At 40.9% G+C, this 24,015-nt stretch overlaps 1 protein-coding gene across 4 annotated transcripts in view; it reads left to right on the plus strand.

The window, feature by feature from the left end:
- The window catches only part of EML5 (EMAP like 5), a 171,105-nt gene that overhangs the window by 59,480 nt on the left and 87,610 nt on the right, over positions 1-24,015 (plus strand). For all 4 annotated transcript variants that reach the window (XM_038744472.1, XM_038744473.1, XM_038744474.1 and 1 more), the window contains exons 7-13: positions 5,072-5,273; positions 11,845-11,982; positions 14,974-15,230; positions 17,913-18,125; positions 19,389-19,556; positions 21,683-21,789; positions 22,399-22,514. In XM_038744472.1, the coding sequence (XP_038600400.1) occupies positions 5,072-5,273; positions 11,845-11,982; positions 14,974-15,230; positions 17,913-18,125; positions 19,389-19,556; positions 21,683-21,789; positions 22,399-22,514 (1,201 nt within the window). The remainder of the gene's footprint in view (positions 1-5,071; positions 5,274-11,844; positions 11,983-14,973; positions 15,231-17,912; positions 18,126-19,388; positions 19,557-21,682; positions 21,790-22,398; positions 22,515-24,015) is intronic.

Genomic DNA, 24,015 nt, shown 5'->3' on the forward strand with positions numbered 1-24,015 from the left:
AGATCTAAGGTTCTAGGCAACCCCCTGCCTCCTCATCCACTGTCCCGATCCACTCTCCCTTCTCCTGATCTGTTCAAGGTCCACCCTTGGACCCCTCAACATTGTAGCTGTTAAAGGGACTGAGATGAGGGTGGCTGTGAGGATGGGGCCTGCCCTATAGGAGCACTGGAGGGGAAAATGGAAGTTTCAGGAGGAGACTTGGAGTGGAAAGACATTTGGGAGCATCAAGGGAATAAGCTTGGGATGCCAGCAGAAGAGCCAGGAGAGGAGGAAAGCTGCGGAATGTTGGAGAGGCGGCATGGGGCATATGGGGTTGAGATGGAGTCAGATCTAGATAACATGACAGGAGAGGGCTTCAGTACATTAATTTTGAAGCTCCTAGAAGAGCAAAGTTCCCTCCTCTGGCAGGTAACTATTTCAGTAAGCTGAGCCTGATTGGGTACAACCCATGGTAGTTAAGGAGTTATTAACTGTTATTGAAAAGCCCCAGTCATCATTTTTGAGAATCAAAATGAGAGAAGTAATCGAGGAATGGAAAGGTCATTATTTGCCCTTTTTTAAAACATGGAAGAAAGGATAATCGTAGAAATAGCAGATTGATCAATATAACATTGATAACTGGGAAAGAACTGGCATAAATCCTAAGCAATTAATTTTTAAGCCACCTAAAAAAAATAAGATAGAAGAAAGCAACCAGTATGGCTTTGGAACAGTAAATTGTACCGGACAAATATAATCTCCTGTCATAGTGACAGGGCACTGATACTAAATGGAAGTGATATTTTTAATTTCATTGATTCATTCAATTGTATTTATTGAGCACTTACTGTGTGCAGAGCACTGTACTAAGCGCTTGGGAAGTACAAGTTGACAACATATAGAGACGGTCCCTACCCAACAGTGGGCTCACAGTCTAGAAGGGGGAGCAGACAACAAAACAAAACATATTAACAAAATAATAAAATGAATAGAATAAATATGTACAAGTAAAATAAATAGAGTAATAAATATGTACAAACATATATACATATATACAGGTGCTGTGGGGAGGGGAAGGAGGTAAGGCGGGCGGGATGGGGTGAGGAAGGAGGGGGCTCAGTCTGGGAAGCCCTCCTGGAGGAGGTGAGCTCTCAGTAGGTCTTTGAAGGGAGGAAGAGAGCTAGCTTGGCAGATGTGCGGAGGGAGGGCATCCCAGGCCAGGGGGAGGATGTGGGCTGGGGGTTGATGGCGGGACAGGTGAGAACGAGGCACAGTGAGGAGGTTAGCGGCAGAGGAGCGGAGGGTGCTAACATGGCTGTAGAGGGAGAGAAGGGAGGTGAGGTAGGAGGGGGCGAGGTGATGGAAAGCCTTGAAGCTGAGAGTGAGGAGTTTTTGCCTGATGCGTAGGTTGATTGGTAGCCACTGGAGATTTTTTAGGAGGGGAGTAACATGCCCAGAGCGTTTCTGCACAAAGATGATCTGGACAGCAGCGTGAAGTATAGATTGAAGTGGGGAGAGACAGGAGGATGGGAGATCAGAGAGGAGGCTGATGCAGTAATCCAGTCGAGATAGAATGAGAGATTGAACCAGCAGGGTAGCAGTTTGGATGGAGAGGCAAGGGTGGATCTTGGCAATGTTGCAGAGGTGAGACTGGCAGGTTTTGGTGATGGATTGGATGTGAGGGGTGAACGAGAGAGCAGAGTCAAGGATGACACCAAGGTTGCGGGCTTGTGAGACGGGAAGGATGGTAGTGCCATCAACAGTTATGGGAAAGTCAGGGAGAGGGCAGGGTGTGGGAGGGAAGATAAGTTGTCAATGATAGTCTAATAGTCTTATTCCAGGACTTAGAACAGTGCTTCGCACATGGTAAGTGCTTAACAAATGCCATCATCATCATTATAAGCCCAACAAATTTCTGTCCTGCCCATTACTATTAGTTTGGTGCTGGGCCACATCATCTGAAACCTGGCCCTGACCCAGAATATAGATCCATGGCACCATGCCATGACATCATCACCATCTCACGTGGCAGAGATAGAAGGGAAATGCAGATGGCTTCGGTTTGCTCTACGTGCCCATCCAGACAGCTGGGACTGGCTAACCTTTTGTTTGAGGGATTCCTTGCTCCCCTTGTGAAAGAGAGCAACTATGGGGGTGGGTGATGGGAAAGGAAGAGGGTCATGAGGGCAGTCCTCCCTTCACTCTGAGTCATATAGCTATACAGCAGCCCACGCACCCAGCACCCCCACATTCACATCCATAAACATGCCCTACTCACCTCCCTTCCAGCTCCTCGGACCCTAAGAGAATACAACCACAAGACAGTCACTTCTTCACTTTTTAGCTCACTGTGGGCAGGGAATGTATCTACCAAGCTGTTATACTGTTATATTGTATTCTCCCAAGCAGTTATTACAGTGCCCTGCACACTGTAAGTGCTTAGGAAGTTTGACTGATTGATTGCCTTGCACCTTGCTCCCCTAAAAGACGGACACACACACCCTCTCCCTCTCCCCTCTCCCTTCTTCCTCTTCCCTCTTCCTCAGAAATCTCCAGCGGCTACCAATCAACCTACGCATCAAGCAGAAACTCCTCACCCTCGGCTTCAAGGCTCTCCATCACCTCACCCCCTCCTACCTCACCTCCCTTCTCTCCTTCTACAGCCCAGCCCGCACCCTCCGATCCTCTGCCGCTAATCTCCTCACTGTGCCTCGTTCTCACCTGTCCCACCGTCGACCCCCGGCCCACATCATCCCCCTGGCCTGGAATGACCTCCTCCCCACATCCGCCAAGCTAGCTCTCTTCCTCCCTTCAAGGCCCTACTGAGAGCTCACCTCCTCCAGGAGGCCTTCCCAGACTGAGCCCTCTCCTTCCTCTCCCCTTCCTCCCCCTCTCCATCCCCCCGCCTTACCTCCTTCCCTTCCCCACAGCACCTGTATATATGTTTGTACGTATTTATTACTCTATTTATTTTACTTGTACATATCTATTCTATTTATTTTATTTTGTTAATATGTTTTGTTCTCTGTCTCCCCCTTCTAGACTGTGAGCCCACTGTTGGGTAGGGACCATCTCTATGTGCTGCCAACTTGTACTTCCCAAACGCTTAGAACAGTGCTCTGCACACAGTAAGCGCTCAGTAAATATGATTGATCGATTCCCTCTTCCTTCCCTCTTCCCTCTTTCTTCCCTCTCCCTCTCCCCCTCACGCATGCCCTCTTCTACCTGACCAGGGATTTATGACTTCACTTTCTATCTTGGAAAATCCCCAAACTCCCTCTTAGCACCCAACCTACTTTAACCCTCTCTATTCACTATCTGGGGTTTCTTGATGACTGCCCCCAACCAAAACATCAAGAACATGCCCTCCTAGAACAAAGAGATGAAAAGCTTAAGGGGCATACTGAGCAGTACTGATTAGCATCTATTGGTGCTAATTATTCCCCACCACCACCACCAGCGTTGCAGGTGGACTAACAGAAGGAGGGGATTTTAAAGGAAAACTCCTTGACCCCAGGCCAGGTGGCAGAATTAGGGCCAGTCCGGGGCAATGTCTGGAGACCCTGGCTGATGTCTAAGCCTTCTCCGTATCTGCTTCTCAACTCTCTTCCAGCAACCACCGTATTCTTCACAGAATAGAGGATTTTGAAACAGCTGCCACTCATATTCATGTCCAGTGTTAGAGGTAGCAGAGGGAGAGGTCAGGTGAAGGGGACTGCAAGAAAGTGCCAGCACCAGCTTCCCTTATGATGATGTGCAAACACACTGGACATTTTGAGATGGTCTATTACGGGCACTGCTTTCATAGTCAACCAGTAGTATTTATTGAGCATTTACTGTGTACAGAGCACTGTAGTAAGTCCTTGGTAGAGGACATATTGCCCCGAACAGCAGCCATGTGAGTAAGGTAAAAATTTCTGCAGAGCTCCTAGTGACCCCTTAAACCCAACACCTGTGGGCTGTTGTAGATTTACACCCAAAGGACAGTGATTAAAACATGTCAGTGTAAACTAGTGGGAAAGCATCAAAGGGTGTTCCATATTGATGTTTATCGTATTTGTTAAGGCTTTTTGCAAAGCATTGAACTGAAAGCCAGTGGAAGATTTACAGATACTACCATAGATGCAGTCTCTGGCCTAAGGTTTTCACTATCTAAAAGAATTAGATGCCAGGTTTGGCTTGGAAGCTAGTACTCTTCATTATCCATATGTGTGTTGTTGATTCAGATGAAGGAATTGAGAAAATGCTGATTAAAATTTGCAGACTGTAAGCTCGCTGTGGGATGAAAACATATCTACCAACTCTGTTGTATTGTACTTTCCCAAAAAGCAAATATTGCTGCCATTTAAAAAATTCAGTTTATTAATTTCTCAGCGGCATGCATGGGATAGGAATTACCCATTTTACTATTAGTGAGTTCTGTAATGTGTATCAGGTTCAGTTTTTGTCACTGAAATTTAAAAAGCATGTAGCAAAACTAGAACAATTCCAGGGAAGACAGAAATGAAATGTGGAATGGAGAATAGATAGTTTGAAAGATTGAAGGAATTTGGGTATTTTAGCCTTAATTAAATATAATGGATGATTGAATGGATGATTGAATAACTCTACAAGTATACTCAGTACTCCTGGGAGTCATAGTTCTGACAATAACTGGCATGATGTACACACTTTAATGGCTCATGTGAGCCCAGCCACTATTTCTGACATTGTGTTGTGCTTTATCCCAAAGACACCCAATTGTCAAAATCCCAAATAGCATTTTTATCTAAAATGCATAGTGAAAACCCACAGGCTGGAAAAACTGCCTGATCTGATTTTTCTTATATCTATTCCAGTGCTTAACATAGTAAATGGAACAGAATAAAATATAGTCCATATTTACTATTTATAAATATACATTTTGCAGTACATATTTTTATGGAGAAGATACTGACCAGCTGTTTTCTAGGTTTCCTGAGGATTGAGCATCCATGTGTCTTTGTTTAGTCATTCACTTGAGTGTAGGCAGGATGTTGGAACAAATGATCTTCCAACTTAGGATACTCAGTGTACATAACATCTTTTATAGTATGTGTTTTTCTTTTACCAGGTTTGTCCGTTAGGAGTGTTTGCTGGTGTGGAGACCATATTCTGGTGGGAACTCAAGATAGTGAAATTTTTGAGATTGTAGTACATGAACGCAGTAAACCATTTCTGATTATGCAAGGGCATTGTGAAGGTGAGCTTTGGGCTCTGGCAGTCCATCCTACTAAGCCTCTGGCCATGACTGGAAGTGATGACCGATCAGTCAGGTTAGTAAGAGAATCTTGAGTCACTACGCAGGCACATGCCCTCACTTGCTCCCTTTACTCATCCCTTCCCCCTGCTCCCACTACAGCCCCACAGACCTTATGTACATCTCTGTAATTTATGTTAATGTCTGTCTCCCCCTCTAGACTGTAAGCTCATTGTGGGCAGGGAATGTGTCTGTTATAGTCTTATATTGTACCCTCCCAAGTGCTTAGTACAGTGCTCTGCACACAGTAAGCGCTCAGTAAATACAGTTGTTTGACTCACTATAGAGAAATGTAGATTTTTCCATCAAGAAAAATTGGAGTTACCTTCATAAACCTACAATGCTTAATTGTTTGTGTTCAGGAAAGGATAAAGGGGAGTAATGTGTTATTGGAAATTACATTTATAAATATCTAATATCTAACCTTTGTCTTTTGATCCGAAAATAAGTATTTAAAAGAAAGAACCTTAATGATGTGGTCAATAATGATAATTATCAGTAATTTCTTGTGTTAAATGTTTATGATGCACAAAGTACTTAATTTACTAAGCTCTGGAAAGAATACTTGGACATTAATTCAGGTAGGGTTTCTATAGTTCATGATCCAAGTTGGAAGATAACTGACAGAAAAAATATAGGCCTAAGATTATCAGTTAATAGTAAAAATAAGCAGTTTATTCCTCAGATTCATTGTTTCTTCTTTATTGTTCCACTCTGGGCTGCCCTGCCAAACTTTGCCAATATTCTAAATGCTGGAAATGTAAGTTTCTGCTATGCTTCCCTCATGCAAGGCATGGGGGTTCTCTTCCAGGATGGTAGTAGAAAGGTGTTGTCTGGCTAGGCTGCCCTGCCATAGATCCCAGAACCTCAGTGAAAGAGGATGACCTTTTCCTTGAAATATCCTTTTGTTAAAACCAAGACATTAATTTCATAGAATTGGACACAATCATTCCCTTCTGTGCTTCCATCTTGATTTTCCATTGGGGTGCCAAATCCCTAAGGCCTCAAGCTTTAAAGGCTCAGAAGTGCCCTCCCTTAAACAGTTTGACCACAGTTTAGTGAGAACTTGGATAACTTTAGGTTGGCTGAATTAATTGAGTTCTACTAGCATTCGGCTTCAAGGCTCTCCATCACCTCGCCCCCTCCTACCTCACCTCCCTTCTCTCCTTCTACAGCCCACCCCACACCCTCCGCTCCTCTGCCGCTAATCTCCTCACCGTACTTCGTTCTCGCCTGTCCCGCCATCAACCCCCGGCCCACGTCATCCCGCGGGCCTGGAATGCCCTCCCTCTGCCCATCCTCCAAGCTAGCTCTCTTCCTCCCTTCAAGGCCCTACTGAGAGCTCACCTCCTCCAGGAGGCCTTCCCAGACTGAGCGCCTTCCTTCCTCTCCCCCTTGCCCCCTCTCCATCCCCCCATCTTACCTCCTTCCCTTCCCCACAGCACCTGTATATATGTATATATGTTTGTACATATTTATTACTCTATTTATTTTACTTGTACATATCTATTCTATTTATTTTATTTTGTTAGTATGTTTGGTTTTGTTCTCTGTCTCCCCCTTTTAGACTGTGAGCCCACTGTTGGGTAGGGACTGTCTCTATATGTTGCCAACTTGTACTTCCCAAGTGCTTAGTACAGTGCTCTGCATACAGTAAGCGCTCAATAAATACGATTGGTTGATTGTACTTGATCAGATGTTTGTTTCCTGGAGCTCTAGACAGTGGTCAAGAGGATCAGTAGAGCCATGCACAATACCTTGCCTCTCCCCTGAAGAATGAGAGGCCATGCAAATCCCAATCAAACGTGATGGGACTCAGGTGCCCTTTAGCAGGATTTAGTTTTAGTTCCTGGAGAGGGTCACAATATAGCCACTTTTAGGCACACACATCTGTTTGGCCATGGCTGAGGGGTTCTATGGGAAGCAGCATTGCCTAGTGGATAGCATGGGTCTGGGAGTCAGAAGGACCTGTATTCTAATTGTGGCTCTGCCATTTGTTTGCCATGTGACAATGGACAAGTCACTACTTCTCGGTGCTTCAGGTACCTCATCTATCAAATGGGGATTAAGGCTTTGAGCCCCATGTGGGATATGGACTGTGTCCAACCTAATTACCTTGCTCTTAGTACAGCACCTGGCAGAGAGTAAGTGCTTAATAGATACCATTAAGAAACCAACAACAAGGATCTGCTGGAGCCTAAGCAGAGTATTATCAACTCCACCAAGCCACAACTTGGGGTGGGTGGGTGGGTGTGTATGTGTGTGTGTGATGTTACCTGAAGCCCAGACTTCACAGGGATAAAAATGCACACATTCTACTGTTCTTCCTTCAGAGCTGTGTTTCTCTGCCAGGCAAATTTTTGATTTAAAAAAAAAGGGAAAATTTAAATCCAGTCAGAAAGAACCTAAATAAAATTGAAGCAGACCTCTAAATTTAAATTAACTTGCTCTTTAAATATATTAGACAGTGAGCTCAAGTCACTTTCTCTCTCTGTCTATATATGGATACATATATATTTGAAAAAAACAAAGTAGTAGTAAAGGGGACATATAGGCCATATCTCTCCAGGAATACCAAATATCTACAGTGTTTCTTGGACTTAGGATCATTAACAAGCCATTTAAATATTTAATAATAGCACATCAAATATTAATTTTTTCCTGAGAAGAGCATATTGAGTCAATCAATTAAATTTATTGTGCACTTACTGTGGGCAGGGTACTGTACTAAGTGCTTGTGAAAGTATAATACGACAGAGTTGGTAGACACATTCCCTGCCCATAACATATTTACAGCCTAGAAGGGGGAATTGGGTGAAGATAAACAGTGGAAGAAATATATTATAAAGATCAATTTTTCATTTGGAGCTGCACATTAACATGGGGTCAGGTTTCCAGAGCCACAGAATGACCCAGTTGAACCCAAGGCCACAGCTAGAGAGCCATGTGAAAGGAAATAGCAGACAGAGCCAGAGATGGACCTAGCCCAGAGAAGCAGCGTGGCTCAGTGGAAAGAGCACAGGTTTGGGAGTCAGAGGTCATGGGTTCAAATTCCGGCTCTGCTACTTGTCAGCTGTGTGACTTTGGGCAAGTCACTTAACTTCTCTGTACCTCAGTTACCTCATCTGTAAAATGGGGATTAAGACTGTGAGCCCCATGTGGGACAACCTGATCACCTTGTATCTTCTCCAGCGCTTAGAACAGTGCTTTTCGTATAGTAAGCTCTTAACAAATGCCATCATTAACAGAGGAAAAAGAGAAACGATTGACACCAGAGAGGGAGAAAAATGAGAGGAGTAGACATATATAGAGCTGCAGTAAGGTACAGGCACCCAGGGACCTGGGAGGAGCAGTGGCACATCAGGGTTAGGAAGCCTGGAGCTGAGGCTAGAGGGGGCCTGGAAAGCCTTCTTCCTGATGGAACTGGGACTAGATGGCCCAGGGTTTGTCACAGCCCCAGAACTGTTCCATATTATATGCTTCAGTTTCAGGTTAGCCTCATTATGTTGTCCAAGAGCTGGTACTACCTGCCCAGTCTTAAATGCTCTGGGGGCTAAACTGCAGGGATTGTCTCTCTTTATTATTGTTTTGTGGTAATAATAATAATAATGATGGTATTCGTTAAGCGCTTACTATGTGCAAAGCACTGTTCTAAGCACTGGGGGGATACAAGGTGATCAGGTTGTCCCACATGGGGCTCATAATCTTAATCCCCATTTTACAGATAAGGTAACTGAGGCACAGAGAAGTTAAGTGACTTGCCCAAAGTCACACAGCTGACAATTGGCGGAGCTGGGATTTGAACTTGTGACCTCTGACTCCAAAGCCCATGCTCTTTCCACTGAGCCACGCTGCTTCTCTTGTACTTTCGTATGCACTTAGTACAGTGCTCTGCACACAGTAAGCATTCAATAAATATGAATAAATGAATGAATGATGGGAATCAGCAGCGTGGAAGCTATTGACTACTTCTCCATATTCCTTAATTTCTTGGGGCAATAACTCCTATCACCCCCGCCCTCTGGAGTTGTGTCAAACACTGTACAAAATGCAGGGGCAGATTCATATGAATTGGGTTGGACATAGTCCCTGTTCCGCATAGGGTTCACAATCTGAGTCCCTTTAAGTATATTGTCTTCTACATGGCTGTAAGACTTGAAATTGCCTTAGGTGATACATGTGGATCGTAGGATGGCTTTGTCAAATTAAAATCAAATCACAAGACATAATATCAGCAATTGAATACTAGATTAAAGACAGACCGCAAACACTGGTAGCACCAACTACCTTGAATTGATTTGGTGGAGGGTAGCTTAATCAATTATATTTATTGAGCTCTTACTGAGTGCAGAATGCTGTACTAAGTGTAATATACCAGAGTTAGTAGACTTGTTCCCTACCTATAATGAGTTCATATGCAATACTTAACTCCTGTTTAGTCAACTGATGAAGAGCAAGTATAAACAGAGCAGGTAAAAAGAATACTCTGAAGCTATTCAGAAGCTCCACTTATAACACCAGAGCCTGACTGCTTGCAACAGATGGACCAAGATGGTAGGCATCCTTCAGAGAAAAGCCTCCACACTTTTGAGTATGGCATATGCAAGTAAAGAGGCATGGTCACAAATAGCAATAGGCTTTGAAAATTGCAGTTACAGCAATTACCCAGGACCTTTGCCTTCCAGTCACTTCCACCTGTTCTGCATCTGCTTCTTTTTTGACTCTTTGATTCAATCAACCTGTTGTTTTTGTTGAGCATTTAAAGTATGCAGAACACACTGTACTAAATGTTTGGGAGAGAACAGTTTAACAGAGTTGTGCACATGTTTGCTGCCCACAGTGAACTTAAGGTCTGGAGGGCTCTCTAGTTATGTTTTCATCTCCTTAGCTTTGTCCTTACCGGCCTTTCTCGCTCCTACTTTTTTCCCTTCTGACAAGCTTAGAATATTTTTTATTCAGTTTTCCTCCAACAATTCAAGTCGACACATTATCATTCTGTTTTTGCTGCATTGACATTGTTTCTATCTCTGGCCAAAATAATTTTGTACATTAGATTATCCCGGTATGTGTTTGATCTACCTAGCTGGGTGCTTATGGAATGTAGGTAGCTAATTGTGAGACAAATTGACCATCTGTTGTCCTGACTTTAGGCTACATGTCCAGTCCATCTGCACTTGGCATAAACATAGCCTGAGTTACATCTGGTACCTGAGTGCTGCTATAATTGTTTGTTTGGTATAAAGATACTTTGCATGTGCTGTTACATTGCTCTTTTCATTACTGGCATCTTATCCTCTTCAAATAGCATTGCTGACAGCCATCAGAGGCAATATCATGGACAATAAGATAATGGAATTGAACAGCTTTATTTTTCTTTTCATCTGCCATAATATTTATTCTGCTATAGTTGGCCCTGCTCCTTTTCTTTTTCTGCTGTGTTATCCTCAGAGACAGTATGGCCTAGTGGAAAGAAAATAAGTCTGGGATTCAGGAGACCTGGATTTGAGTCTTAGCTTCACCACTGGGCAGCTGTATAACCATGGGCAAGTCATTTAACCTATCTGGACCTCAGTTTCCTCACCTGTAAAGTGAGCGTAAGATAGATTGTGAGCTGCATTTGGGTCAGGGGGACTGTGTCTGCTCTCAGAACCTTTTTTTTACCCCAGGGTTTGGCACTTAGCAAATGTTTAATAAGTGCCGTTTCATCAGTAGTAGTGGCATTATGCAACAGATATGCTACTTACATAATTTTTTAAAATTAAATTTTATTGGTGCTCACATTCTTAGAAGTACTTATATCGGAGGCTACTATCCACTTTTTCTCCCCCATATAGGGGCATTTGGGGGCAAAGGGTAGGTGGAGTTGAAATGCGCATTTTGGTTTAAGAGTTTCAGCTGGGCAACTGTGGAATTTCCAGTTTTGTTGCTCTTTCCTTTCCTCCCTCTCCTATTACCCTTTCAAAACTTAGTTTCTTAGTTACAAAGTCAGCAGTCCAATTTATGTCTAAGGATCTCCATGCCTACCTAAAAAGTCAAGAGCATCCCCTAAACGTTATGTTCCCTATTGAGTAGGTGCCCTGTGCATGGACACTGTGTAATAATCCTGGACAGAGTGCAGGAGGGAAAGGAACGATGGGATCAATTAATCCTTCTACCCCGAATAAACCCATGGAGAGAAGCCTCCAAAGGATTACGTATATAGCTGAACGTCCCTAAGCAAAAGAGAGAATTAAGGAAGAATTTGGCTCGCTAATCTGAGCAGTGTCAGATAAAGACGGAACAACTCGTTCATCTTTAGCGAGGGGGAGAAGCAAGTAAAAGAATAGTAGTATTTGCAAATGTGAATTTTGGGCTAAATATAAATCTGGCTAAATCACAAATTCTGATTTCCCCCCCTTTTATTGCATTTTTAAAAAGGGTTACATTAATAGTAGCTCTGGCTAAGATAACGTTTTAATGCTTTAATTTAAATGAAATCAAATTTATTGTGTGGATCCTTTGTTAAATTGAGAATAATTTCCTAACCCTGTCTTTTGATATATCCGTTTAAGTCTGTATATTTGTGTTCAACTGGATGCTTACTGCAGGATATGGAGCCTCATCGATCATGCATTAATAGCAAGATGTAATATGGAGGAACCAATTCGTTGTGCAGCTGTGAGTATGGATGGAATCCATCTTGCTCTCGGAATGAAGGATGGCTCTTTCACTGTACTCCGAGTCAGGTATTGTATTAAGGTATATAATGCAGTTCACGAATCTGCAGTAAAAGATTTTGTCCCCTAGGAAAACATACCAAAAAACTGTTCATATGGCATAAAAGTATCCACAGTAATAGGGCTCGGGAACCCTTTAGACTCATTAAAATTACAGGCTAGTCTGCTGTTCTGTTTATCAGCTTACTACTCTGTGGCATTATTTGAAGTAGTGGTTCACTATCTTGAAATTTTTTCCTCTGTCGTGCTGCTTGCAGTCACCCAATTTAGTTATTTGGGTACTTCAATCAATCAGTGGTATTTATTGAGCACTAACTGTGCAGAGCACTATACTGAGCACTTGAGAGTGTACAATAGAGTATTTTGCTAGCATCCATTCTCTTCACATATTCACAGATTATTATATTCACATATAATATACAGAGCAGTTATATTTCCCTGGGCATTGTTACATGATGGTAGACTGTTGTTGATGAGCTTGTCTTTCCATTAGACTTCTGAGTTTAGTGTACAATATTATTAAAGATAATGAAAATTTTCCAAAGGTCTGAATGCGGTATTTGGGGTACACCAACTTCTCCCATCAATAAAGAAGGTTGGACATTACTGTTGTTTTGTATACCTTTGGTTGGGAGTGAAGCTTGATGGTATTTTGGTATCACACTCTGTGCCAGTCACCCAAAGAACATACTGTCATTTTTTACTTAATTTTCTTGTACTTCATCTATTTGTGCTTAACAATCTTTTGGACTCTGTTGGAGATTAGTACTTAATGTCAGTTTTTCTTAGACTTATTATTAGTCCATTAGAACTTTTCTGGTTCTCTAAAAATGAAAATTTGCATTTTTTCCTTGTGGATGTCTTTGTAGGGAGATGTCATCAAAAATCAAACAGTTGTAAATTCATCAGTAATATCAAAAATTGTCTACCATCTGTATCATACTCTCTCAGATACTTAATACAGTGTGCTGCACACAAGCATTCAAAAATTACCATTGATTGATTAAAAGGGGCAAAGTGTAGGCTGATGAGAGATTATCTTGAGAGATGATTTGCTGGTGCTTGCAGTAGTCATGGTGAATGCTGCTGCATTGTTAGTACATAAGGAAGCTGGGTGTGTCACTTCATTCAGTAGTATTAATTGAGTGCTTACTGTGCAGAGCACCATACTAAGCTCTTGGGAGAGTACCATACAACAATAACCAGATAGTCCTTGCCCACAACAAGCTTAGCGTCTAGAGTGGAGGGAGACAGACATGAATCCAAATAAATAAAATTACCAATATGTGTAAGTGCTGTGGGGCTGGGAGGGGGAAGAGCAAAAGGAACAAGTCAGGGTGATGCAGAAGGGGGTTTAGGACTCCTGAGGACTTAGGAGTCCTCAGAAAGATGCTTCTTTCCTGGGACACACTTCCCATTCTAATTATTTCCTGTTCAGCTTGGCTCAGATTCCATTCCTTCTTGGGCATATTGCCATAAAATTTCATTTCTGCCTTCTACAGCAAAATGTGTCCACACTGTCCTAACTGTACAGTTTGAAGAAAAAATTGAAAGTATGAATAAACTTGGTGTCACTGATAGCAGCACTAGAACTAACTGAATGAAAGCATATTGTATAAGCTTGTGAGGTGGTTTGGAGGGGAGATCTTGTCAATTTTCCTTTGGCTAATATAAAAATCCCTAATATAAAAAAGGTGTTCAGAATAAGTAGCGGTGTTAGAGGATCTGACCAAAACTCAGAGGAAAACTACAAAAAGTATTTTGAAAAATTGCAGAGCTCTGAACATGTCTGAGAATTTTCAAACTCAATAATTGGCAGGAAATAATATTTTACTTCAAATTTATTTGCAGGGGAATGCAAGAAGTTTAAAACTGAAACCAGGAATAAACCACAAACCCTTATTTCTCTGGCCTGCTTGAGTGACCAATTGATGATTATGTAATAAAGATGCCTCTTACCATGAGGCAGTCCCCGACTTGGGGGAGAAAAGACAGAAGTTGCTCTTCTCAGCAAGGTCAGAGCCAAAAGAGCTTCAGACCTTGGCTGAGTCTGTCCAGAGAACTCTGAAAGCCCCAAACAGCTCTTTACTGCTGTGAAATGTAGCAAATCAGCCCCTTTGCCCATTGAGAAATGTTGTTTCACCTTTCCTTCTTGACATTTCTCTTACCAGTCTCTAACAGAAGGTCAGATTGGATATTTTGAAATCACACCACCACTACCAAATATTGATTTCCTTGAAACACCACATCCCAGATTAACAGAGGGAGAGCCAAATTAGGGGTAACATTTTTCTAATATTATTTTGGGGTTTTTTTTGAGAACTGTTTCTCACCTTGCTTTGTATCTCCAGTACCTTGCATCTAAGTTTGCAGCCTCAGAAGTCAGTGGCTTTTGAGGAGCAATGATCCCAATCTTCTCAATTGGAATACCAAAAATATCCTAGATAAAATGTACTTCTGCATTAACAGAAGTGGTGCCCAAAGTTTCCATGCCTGGAGTTATTTTAGGATCTTTATTATAAAGTATCAGATTTTCACTAATGTTTAAATTGCTTTTGGAAAGCTCTGTATTTGATTTAATGGGTTTTCTATCTTCTGCTTCCTCTAACAAATTGCACATAGTTGATTCTGTTTCACTGAGGTGATTATCATATTCAAAATATTTATAATATACCAACTAATACCAATAATAATATTTACGTATTTGTGGCAGTTTATTTAAAAATAATGAATGGGCTTCATTATTATTCATTAAAAAAGAAACATTTTGATTTTCAGCTACAGTTGAAACAAGATGAATTTATGCATTTTTGTGCTACTGTAATCACTATACCAAAATGCCTTCTAATTATGCCCATTTTAATAAATTTTCTGGGTTATAAATGTTATGTTCACTGTAACCTTCTGTTCTAGTGTCATTAGACAAAATTTTCCAGGTAAATTAACATTACCAGGACTTGTTCTTTCATGCATATGATGTATTTTCTTTTTTTCCAACAGAGATATGACAGAAGTTGTTCATATTAAAGATAGGAAGGAAACTATTCATGAATTGAAATATTCACCAGATGGTACTTATCTTGCTGTTGGATCCAATGACAGCTCAGTTGATATTTATGGAGTTATTCAGCGATACAAAAAAGTTGGGGAATGTGTTGGATCACTTAGTTTCATAACTCATTTGGATTGGTCATCAGACAGTAGATATTTGCAAACCAATGATGGAAGTGGGAAAAGGCTGGTTTATCGAATGCCAAGTAAGATTTTTGTAGTAAATTTTATACCATATGCTTTATAGTACATCCATAAAAATACTTTTAGTTCTTCAATGAAATCGCACTAGAAAACAGTTCCATAACAAAAAAAGTCTACATTGCATGTTGGCATATAGTCCATGCTTAGTAAACACCGTCATTATGCTAGAATAAGATCACTTTTCCTGCTTCAGATAATCAGTTTGCTTTCATTTTGGATTAGTATCTTAACCCAGAAAGAAGTGTCAATATTCCCCTTGCAGTTGCAGAGAGCATAATAGCACATCCATCCCCCAGAGATGCAGAAGGTGCAAAAACTCACTCTCCCTGCTTCCAAAATGTTCTGCTATAATCTGAATTACAATTGGTTTGTGTAGAGAATTACTGCCAGGTAGTGGAAGCATTTGTGATTGGCCACAGGGCCCTTCCCATATGTGTCACCTTGACCCTTCATAGAGAGAATTGGGAGCATCAGCTACTACATTCCTAGCAGAATTGCTAGAACCACTGCTTCTCCTTGTATGCATCCTTGACCACTAACCCAATGGTATTATGTAAGTGCAGAGTTGGAAAAGCAGCATGGATTAGTGGATAGAGCATGGGACTGGAAGTCAGTAGGTCATGAGTTCTAATCCCAGCTCTGAAACTTGTCTGCCATATGACCTTAGGCAAGTCATTTTGCTTCTCTTTGCTTCTCTGGATCTGTTACCTCATCTGTAAAATGGGTATTGAAACTGTGATCCCCACGTGGGAAAGAGACTAGTCCAAGCCAATTTTTTTGTATTCACCCCAGCACTTAGTACAGTGCCTGGCAAATAATAAGTGCTTAACATACCATAATTATTATTATTATTATTACTGCACTCTGCTCTTGGTAAGTGTTCAGTCAATACTACAGATTGATTAAGGCACGTATAGGGGTTTATGTATCTGAGTACTGTCACTGCATAGCACCCATATTCCATTGCTCGTGCTCTTTCCCATTAGCACATTCTGCATAAAACTTTGAAGAGCTTCTTCTTTAAAGAGGTCTCTCCTCTCTGCAGGGTTATATTTCCTCCTGCCTTCAGGACATCTCTTCTCTGACATTCTGTTGACATCTCAAACTTAACATGTCCAAAAGAAATCTCCTTATCTTCCCATCCAAACCTTGTCTTCGCTCTGACTTTCCCATCACTGTAGGCAGTACCACCATACTCCCAATAATAATAATAATAATAATAATAATAATGGCATATATTAAGCACTTGCTATGTGCAAAGCACTGTTCTAAGCACTGACTCACAAGCCCATATCCTCTCAGTTCAACCTTCACAACATTGCTAAAATAGGTCCTTTTCTCTCCATCCAAACTGCTACCACATTAATCCAAGCACTTATCCCGCCTTAATTACTGCATTAGCCTCCTTGCTGACCGGTCTGTCTCCTGTCTCTCCCTGCTCCAGTCCATACTTCACTCTGCTGTCTAGATCACTTTTCTACAGAACTGTTCAATCCATGTTTCTCCACTCAAGAACCTCCAGTGGTTGCCCATCTACTTCCGCATCAAACAGAAACTACTTAGAATCAGCTTTAAGAAGCAGCGTGGCTCAGTGGAAAGAGCATGGACTTTGGAGTCAGAGGTCATGGGTTCAAATTCCGGCTCTGCTACTTGTCAGCTGTGTGACTTTGGGCAAGTCACTTAACTTCTCTGTGCCTCAGTTACCTCATCTGTAAAATGGGGATTAAGACTGTGAGCCCCCCGTGGGACAACCTGATCACCTTGTAACCTCCCCAGTGCTTAGAACAGTGCTTAGCACATAGTAAGTACTTAATAAATGCCATTATTATTATTATTTAAAGCATTCAGTGACCTTGCCCGCTCCTACCTTATCTCCCTGATCTGCTATTGCAACCCAACCAATGCACTTAACTTCTCTAATGCCAGTCTATTCACTGTACCTCAGTCTCATCTATCTCACTGCTCACCTCTTACCCATGTTCTGTCTCTGGCTTGGAACCCCTCTCCCTCTTCATATCCAACAAATGACCACTTTCCCCACCTTCAAAGCCTTATTAAAAGCACATCTCCTTCAGGAGCACTCTCCCCACTAAATGCTCATTTCCTCTTCTCCCACCCTCTTCTATGTCATCTTGGTACTTGGATTTTCACCCTTTATTCTCCCCTCCCTCAGCCCCATAGCATATGTGTACATATCCATAATTTATTTATATTAATGTCTATATACCTCTCTAGAACAGACACTCATTGTGAAAGGGAATCTGTCTACTAATTCTGTTATATTGTAATCTCCCAAGTGCTTAGTACAGTGTTCTGCACACAGTAAGCATTCAATAAATATAATTGATTTCCATTGAATTCTAAAACCTTGCTCTCTTGATGTACAGCCCAGAAAGTTGCCTATGTCCCCAGTCCCCTCCCTTCTCCCTTAATAAAGATCATTTTTGCACTCCTTTTTGAGAGAAAAATGGATGTGCAAACTTTCTGTGGGAGAAAACTGTTATGCAGAGGGGGGGTTTCTGGGCGGGGGGGGTTGTATTACTGTTATTTTTCTTCTCCCACATCCATGCCCCAGTTTGGGATTGGTAACATGTCCAGAGTCCCAAGGTCTATCAAGTGAATAACGATGGGGAAAAAAGTTTGAACAAATGATTAAGAAAAATAAAATATAACACTTAATTTAGGTGGAAAAGAAGCAACAAGTAAAGAAGAAATTAAAGGTGTCCAGTGGGCTACGTGGACATGTGTTTCAGGCCTTGAAGTTAATGGAATTTGGCCCAAATATTCAGATATCAGTGATATAAATTCTGTGGATGGAAACTTTATTGGCCAAGTTTTAGTTACAGCTGATGACTATGGAATTGTAAAGCTGTTTCGTTATCCTTGTCTAAGGAAAGGTATGTCTAGTTTGAATTTATTAATAAATTCTACTAAATTCCTCCATTCAGGAATATGCTCTTAGTGAAAACAGAGATTACTTGTGGGATGTGTATTCTAATTATTTGGCTTTATAAAATAGCAGTGAATAAACTGTTCATGATAATAACAACAGCTGTCCGAGTGAAATGATATAGCAAGAATAATTATTTCGTGTTTGATAGAACAGCGTGCTGGATTTAGAAATTTGGGTTATTAAAAAATTCAGTAAAACAAAATTTTGCTTTTCCCTTCTCGAATCTCTCAGAATGCTTCATCTAAAGCATAATTAACAAGTAGCAAAAGAGCATGGCCTAGTGGATAGAGCATGGCCCCGGGAGTCAGAAGGATCTGTGTTCTAATCCCAGCTCTGCCACTTGCCTGCTGTGGGCAAGACAGTGAACTTCTGTGTGCCTCAGTTTCCTCAACTATGAAGTGTAGATTCAGTAACTGTTTTCTCTCCTATGTAGACTGCGAACCCCATGTTGGATAGGGTCTGTATTCATTATTCGGTCTGATTAACTTGTATATATCCCAGCTCTTAGAACAGTGCTTGACACATAGCAAATGCTTAACAAATGCAAGGTTTTTTTTTTAAGTGGTTCCTGTACTGTCCTTAAAGATATCTAGAAAAGGAACTCCACAACTTCCACATTCCTGTGGTAAATGATCTTTAATCAGAAGTAGTTTGCAGAACCAATTTACACTTTTCCAGCCAATTATTCAGGTCATTTTATTTTATCCTGCCTTCAGGGTGAGCCCATTGTTGGGTAAGGATTGTCTCTATTTGTTGCCAAATTGTACTTTCCAAGCTCTTAGTACAGTAATCTGCACACAGTAAGCACTCAATAAATACGATTAAATGAATGAATGAATAAAGAATGCCTTCTGTATGTCCATGGGTAGAGGAATCTAGTACTTTTTGACATTCTCTTCTTTAGGCTAAACTCTTCATTCCTTTAATATGAGGCTAAAACTTGATATGAGTTTCCTTCAGATGATCTGATTGCTACAAAATAAAGGAAGAGAAGGAGGATTAACCCATAATTCTTGTGTGCAATGTTATTTAAACTTTCTGCTCCCATTAGCTCTCCAGTCTGCTATCTGATTTTGAGCTAAAACACTAGGGAAAAAGAAGCTGGGGATTTTGTAAAGAGAGTGGAAATATATCCTGATTTTAACTGTTGTTTATTATTAATGTATATTAAGGACTAATCAGTCAATTTAAAATGTCTGGGTTTTAGGAGCGAAATTTAAAAAATATCTTGGTCATTCAGCCCATGTAACAAATGTCAGGTGGTCGCATGACTATCAGTGGGTTATTTCTATTGGAGGAGCAGATCACTCTGTGTTCCAGTGGAAATTTATTCCTGAAAGAAAATTAAAGGATGCTCTTCACATAGCACCCCAAGGTGAGTAAAATATGAAAGGTCAAAAAAATTCTAACCTCATAACTTTACCCTTGTAATCTATTGGTAATAAAGATATTGAGATGTCACAGAGCATCGAAGGTAAGAGTTTTTGTAATTTATGTTTGAATAAGAGGGAATTTGTTAATTTAAAAGTTTTCTGTGTAGTGTGGAAGAGAATGAGTTCTGAAAAATCATAGGTCCTTAATGGTATCTTTGGTCCTAAATGAAGGTGAGTTAATGTTAATTTATTTGTTTCCTTTAATGAATACTAACCTTGGGGAAGCAGCATGGCATAGTGGATAAGAGCATGGGCCTGGGAGTCAGAAGACTGTGGGTTCTAATCCCAGCTGTGCCACTTGTCTGCTTTATGACCTTGGGCAAATCACTTCTCTTTTCTGTGCCTGTTACCTCATCTGGAAAATGGATTGAGACTGTGAGCTCTATGTTGGGTAGGTACTGAGCCCAACTGGATTTGCTTTTATCCACCCCAGCACTTAGTACAGTACCTGGCACACAATAAGCTCTTAACAAATACCACAATTATTATTATCATGATTTTGTTACAACAATGTGCCACAGTGCACCTCCCTAGAGAAGCAGTGTGGCTTAGTGGAAAGAGCATGGGCTTTGGAGTCAGAGGTCATGGGTTCAAATTCTGGCTCTGCCAATTGTCAGCTGTGTGACTTTGGGTAAGTCACTTAACTTCTCTGTGCCTCAGTCACCTCATCTGTAAAATGGGGATTAAGACTATGAGCCCCACGTGGGACAACCTGATCACCTTGTAACCTCCCTAGCGCTTAGAACAGTGCTTTGCACAAAAAGTGCTTAATAAATGCTGCTATTATTATTATTATTATTATTATTAATAATAATAATAATAATAAAGTGTTTCTTTTCCAAAAGTAAAGCATCTTGGAGGGGTAAATCGTTGAGCATAGTACCCAGGGAAGACCTTCGAATACATATCAATTATCCTTACTCCAAGTGCAATCTGAAACAGCACTCACCACCATTGTCTTTGTGCAAACATGGAGACACTTCTAAACTGTGCGCATCACGGGGTGGTGTTCTAGAACCTCGCACAGCCTCAGATCAAACCATCTGTTAGGTCAGGCTAAACTAGGAAACCCCCAGATGGTTTGGAAAAGCCGAAAATGAATTGCGTAATTTATCATGAGCTAGAAGGAACTCAGAATGACATTTTGAACTCAGAATGACATTTTCCCTGTAGACTGCATGCTTGTTTTGACAGGGAACATATCTACCAACTGCTGTATTCTTCCAAGCACTTAATATGCTGTTCTGCACACAGTAAGCACTCAGTAAATACCATTGATTGATTTACTGAAGGGCGTTCTGGGATAGTCCGTGCCTTCAGCTGTCTATCCCTATCTATCTGATATTGACATTGTAAAGGCTCTTTCTAAAAATTGGCCTGTAACATGTTCAAAGTTGGAATTAATACAAACTTTTAAATGAATAAAATGAGGAGTTTGGGTTGGCTAATCCTTTAATTTTTCCAGTCCCTGTAGGGCTTCAGTCTGATCAAGCTGGGCCATAAAACCTGGAAGCAAGATTCCTCTATACATCTTTACCTTCCATAATTTGGAAAACATTTCTTAATACTTTTTATTTTATGCTACCTAAGGTCATATTTTACTTCTTAAAATTTCTTAATATAATTTAAATAAAATGCCAAAAATTAGGGTGATGCACTATTTTGTATCAGGGTCTCTGAACTGTGTTTTGGGAACCAAATTCTAACTACTATGATTGTATGCTTCCCCTGAAGTGAATTAAAACCTAGAATACTAGAGCCAACTTAGAAACATGCAAGGAGGAATATCAGATAGAGATTACATGCCTTAAAGTAAGGACAGAAGTATATATTGATGTAGCAAACGTATTTTGAAGACACTGAGATTACTGTTGAATGGATAGAAATGTAATCTGGAGAAAGCTTACTGAAAACTTTGATAATAGAATTGATAACTCCAGTTGAGTAAATTATGATTTATCTTTTCATATAGTTTCAGAAGTCATTAATTTTAATCATTAATTTTGGAGCATTATTGTTTAAGCTGGTTCCCTTTAAAATATGTAAAGTGACTTCTTTTTAAATTCAGAAAGTCTAGCTGACTCCAATAGTGATGAATCAGACTCAGATCTGTCTGATGTTCCAGAGCTGGACTCTGAAATTGAACAAGAGACTCAGATCACATACCGTCGACAGGTAAATTCTCTGTTCTGTTTTTTTGCTTACTTTGAACTCCCATTTCTCAAAATGCTTATTTTGTGACATAAAATTTGTTTTGCTCTCATGTACAAAAACACTCTCCTAATGAATATGTACTCATCACATTTTCTTGGAAAAATTATTTAAGTTCACCTCTTCCATAGTGCATACTTTCAAAAGCCAGATGTTTTATTTTAACTTCCATATTAACAAACACAAAACCTTTTTTTTTTTAAATAACACATTAAGAAGTGGGTATGTATGATACCTAAGCTATACTGAGCCATTTTCAGCATAACTGTTCAGATGAACAAATGCAACTCTCGGGTTCATTTTTGGTTTATCAAAATTAGTCTAAAATTTAGAGTCTTTTGAATCTCTATTTAGGAAGGTTTTGTAATTGATGGTAAAACACTAAGCATAGCTGTAGCATATTTGGAACAATGTATCAACCCTATCAAACTGAAGAAGAATAGCAGTTTACATATATGGAAAATTTATGTAGTAAAATGTCAGACTTTTGAAAGCAAGTATCCTTCTATTAGTTACATTTCCTAATACACATCCTCCAAGTACATTTCTGTTTATATGTACTCTCTTTTAAAGGTTTACAAAGAAGATCTACCTCAGCTTAAAGAGCAGTGTAAAGAGAAACAAAAAAGTTCTTCTAAAAGAAAAGAGAAAGCTCCAGAAAATAGTATCCGTTTACACTTTGTCCATGGGTATGAAAATGTTTATTTTAATTTTGTTGTATTTAATAGTAAATCATAGTTCACTCACAGTTCTTTAGGCTGTACATGACCCATTATGTCACTTGTGACCACCCAAGAACCCGGTGTTGCACTCCCCAAATTTTTGAGGATAAAGGTTTCCCCCTTCCATATCAAGCAGCGATCTCTAGAACCAGTGTGGTTTGGCAGTGTGGGACTCATCCTACTCCAGTGATCATCAATGATCAATCGTATTTATTGAGCACTTACTATGTGCAGAGCACTGTACCCCAACCAACATCTGACTCAAAATCCAGTTCTGACCCCAGCCCCCACCCCCCAACAACTATCCTTCCCAGTGTCTGGTTCACCATAAGGGAGGCAGGACCAAGTTGAACATAGCTGCGAGAGGCACTTCTGAGAGCCACTAGCAGTGATGTGCAATTGCTCCAGCCATACAGGAAGTTGCATGCATAGCAACCCCAGGGGATAGTGGTTCATGTGTGGAACTTTCACATTGGTGAGGAACGCTCGCAGCCACTGTACCATACACCATTGTCCAAGCCAATAGTTCTCCAAACAATGCAAGAATAACAGGGAGATACTTGTACTTGTTAAGTGCTTACTGTGTGTCAAGCACCGTGAGCCTCAGGGCATTGGGGAGATGCCCAACCCAGTCTAACCTGACTTGATTTGGCTTGGCACTGGCCCACTCTGCCCCCACAGACATGAAGAACCACAGACCAGGCCAAAGCAGTGTAGAACTTTAGTCCCTGGCTGTCAGGAGTAGATCAGTTCTAAAAATGGGCTCAAGAGCTCTGTGTAGTCAACTCATATCCCTCTTTCTTCACCTGTGCAACTCTTAGATCTGTGTAAGGGGACAGAAGAATTCAGTCACATTTTGTATCTCTTCGTATCAATTGTATTACTATTTCAGTGACAGGAACTGGAACTATGATTTACTGGGGATGGAAGGGAAAACTCCCCTGCAGTTCGACTAAAAGCATATGAGAGTCATCAACCAACCAGGAGGTGGCTAGCTCCTGTCTCCAGCATGGGAAGCTGAGAAACAACGAGGCCTTGGAAAGAGATGGGCGTGGGAGTCAAAGGTGCTGGGCTCCACCACTTGCCTGCTGTGTAATCTTAGACAAGTCACTTAACTTCTCGGTGCCTCAGTTTCCTCAACTGTTAAATGGGGATTCAGTACCTGTTCTCCTTCTTACTTAGACTGTGATCCCCATGTGGGACAGGGACAATCAATCAATCAATCAATTGTATTTATTGAGCGCTTACTGTGTGCAGAGCACTGTACTAACCGCTTGGGAAGTACAAGTTGGCAACATATAGAGACAGTCCCTACCCAACAGTGGGCTCACAGTGTCTGACCTGATCAACTTGTATCTACCCCAACACTTAGAACAGTGCTTGACACATAAGTGCTTGTCAAACGCCCTCATCGTCATCTTCCAGGCCATTTATGGTGCCAGAGATCAATTGAAGGCTATCATTCCCT

Source organism: Tachyglossus aculeatus, chromosome 1, assembly GCF_015852505.1.
Source record: "Tachyglossus aculeatus isolate mTacAcu1 chromosome 1, mTacAcu1.pri, whole genome shotgun sequence".
Classification (NCBI taxonomy): Eukaryota; Metazoa; Chordata; class Mammalia; order Monotremata; family Tachyglossidae; genus Tachyglossus; species Tachyglossus aculeatus.